Raw genomic sequence first — 2,478 nt, 5'->3', positions numbered from 1 at the left:
TCAGTGACTGAATATTTGGAAGTAGTTCATGTCTCCTTCTTCCTAGGCTATCTTCGTCTGTAGTGATGCGTATCCATAATTAATTTCTCTGTGACAGTGTAAGTAGTGCAAGTCCATGTTGCCTCATCTTTAATTCCAACATTTAAAATACTCTTACTGGTTTCATGCCGAACTCTCTTGGCAGTAAAATCAATCCTGATCTGGCATAAGACTATAATCTTTATTATTTTACTTGAAGGATCAGTAGTTGGTGGTACAGTAGTTACGCATTCAGCTTCTAACCAAAAGGTTGACAGTTGAAATTCACCAGCTACTCTGCAAGAGAAAAATGTGTCTCCCATAAAAATTTGTAGCCTGGAAACAGAATAGAATCAAATACTGTTGAATGATGGTGCACGGAGGAGATTATAATTATTGCAATGAAACGATGTGGGTAAAACCCATGTTCTCCCATGTAAATTATCACTCAATTCATAAAAAAAAAAAAAGATAAATGGAGAAATGTCTGATGTTGTCAAAGACTTCATTCAACCATGAATACTCATGGAAGCAGCAGTCAAGAAACCAAATGATGTATTACATTAGGTACATCTGCTGCGCAAGACCTCTTTAAAGTGGTCAAAAGCAAAGATACCAGTTTGAAGACTAAGGTATGTCTGACCCAAGCCATTTTATTTGCAAAAACCTCAGATGCACGTGAAAGTTGGACATTGAATAAAGAAGACTGTAGAAGAATTGATGCACTTCAGTTATGGTGTTGGTGGAAATATTGAAAGTACCATGGAATGCCAAAAGAACAAACAAATCTGTGTTGAAAGACGTACAGCCCGAATGCTCCTCAGAATCCAGGATGGCCAGACTCATCTATCATACTTCAAACACATTACTAGAAGCTCATCATGCTTGATAAAGGGGAAGGTCAGTGAAAAAGAGGAAGACTCCCAAAAAAGCATTGACACAGTGGCTTCAGTAATAGGTTCAAACGTGACAAATATTATGAGGTTGGCACAGGACTGGGCAGTGTTTCTTTCCATGCTTATAGGGTTGCTATGAGTTGGTACTGACTCGATGGCAACTAAAAACAAAATAAAAAATAAATGTGTGTTTCTGTGAAAATAAAGAGAAGAAGAAACTATGAGAGAATAAATTGTCCTCATTAAAGCCCACCCCCAAATAATAATTGATAGCCTTAGAAACCCTATGGAACAGTTCTGCTCCACAGAATTGACTTCATTTATTTTGGGGGTGATATCTCACTTAAGGTAAGAACCGGACTGTTAACTACAAAGTTAGAGGTTTAAGCCCAGCAGTCACTCCGAGGAAACCCTATACAGGATCACTATGAGTCAGAACAGATTTGACAGTAAGGAGCTCTGGTAGTGCAGTGGTTACGAATCGGGCTGCCAACCTCAAGGTCAGCAGTTCGAAACTACCAGCAGTTCTGTGGGAGAAAGATGAGGCATTCTAGTCCCGTAAAGATCTGCAGCCTCGGAAACCGTGTGCAGGGTCACTATGAGTCGGAACCAACTCCACGGTACTTAACAACAACAAACAAATATGGACCTTTGTAAGATTTGCTACTAATGTTAATATACTTGGTTTACAGGTGTAATGAAATATGGTATATGTACCATGTTGTTGTTGTTGTTGTTAAATGCCATAGAGTTGGTTCCGGCTCATAGCTACCCCATATAGGGTTTCTGAGGAGCAGCTGGTGAGTTTGAACCTCCAACCTTGTGGTTCAAACCAATCTTGCAGTCCAGCACATTAACTTGCCACAATACACCATGACTCAGTGTACCATGTTATATTTTTTTTAAATTCTGAAAAGCTTGAATTATGAAACACATAGGGCACCTGGTGCTTTGGAAAAGGAAATTGTGGACCTATGTTATAAAAGAACATAAGCATTGTAACTCCAATGTCAGCTGGCATAATACAGCCCACAAAGGCAGTGTTCTACATTCTCCTCTGATGAGTAGTGAGTGGGTCCTTACAAACTCATGAGTGGCCATCTAAGGTACAACTATTGGTCTCCCCCTGTCTGGAAGAAAGAAGAGTGATAATCAAAGACACTAGAAACAAGTATTCAAGTGAATTCATAGACCATGTGAACATCAGTCTCCACACCCTTAAGACTAGAACAGCTAGATGGTCCCCAGTTACTACTACCAACTGCTCTGAAAGGTATCACATTAGAAGTGATAGAATGGGAGAAAACTGTGGAACAAACTCACGATCATTAAAAAGATCAGGCTGACTGGTTGGATGGAGATAGGTGGAGCACCTGAGACTGTGGCCCTTAGTCAACCATCAAGTCTGAAAATTAGCTCACTCTCATGGCTGAAATAGTAGGTCTTAACAACAACAACAAAGGGAAACAATTGTTGTTGTTGTCAGGTGCCATCGAGTCGGAACCAACTCATAGCGACCCCATGCACAGCAGAACGAAACAATGTCCAATCCTGGGCCAACCTC

General features: G+C 40.2%; 1 protein-coding gene across 1 annotated transcript in view; it reads left to right on the top strand.

The window, feature by feature from the left end:
- The window catches only part of ATP10D (ATPase, class V, type 10D), a 151,376-nt gene that overhangs the window by 94,523 nt on the left and 54,375 nt on the right, over positions 1–2,478 (top strand). Inside the window, exons 13-14 of the mRNA XM_006872690.1 lie at positions 47–69; positions 1,573–1,598. Of these exons, the coding sequence (XP_006872752.1) occupies positions 47–69; positions 1,573–1,598 (49 nt within the window). The remainder of the gene's footprint in view (positions 1–46; positions 70–1,572; positions 1,599–2,478) is intronic.

The sequence above is a fragment of the Chrysochloris asiatica genome, unplaced genomic scaffold (genome assembly GCF_000296735.1).
Source record: "Chrysochloris asiatica unplaced genomic scaffold, ChrAsi1.0 scaffold00209, whole genome shotgun sequence".
In the NCBI taxonomy this organism is placed as follows: domain Eukaryota; kingdom Metazoa; phylum Chordata; class Mammalia; order Afrosoricida; family Chrysochloridae; genus Chrysochloris; species Chrysochloris asiatica.
The sequence above is the reverse complement of the archived record's forward strand: the minus strand, read 5'-3'. Positions and strand labels throughout refer to the sequence as shown.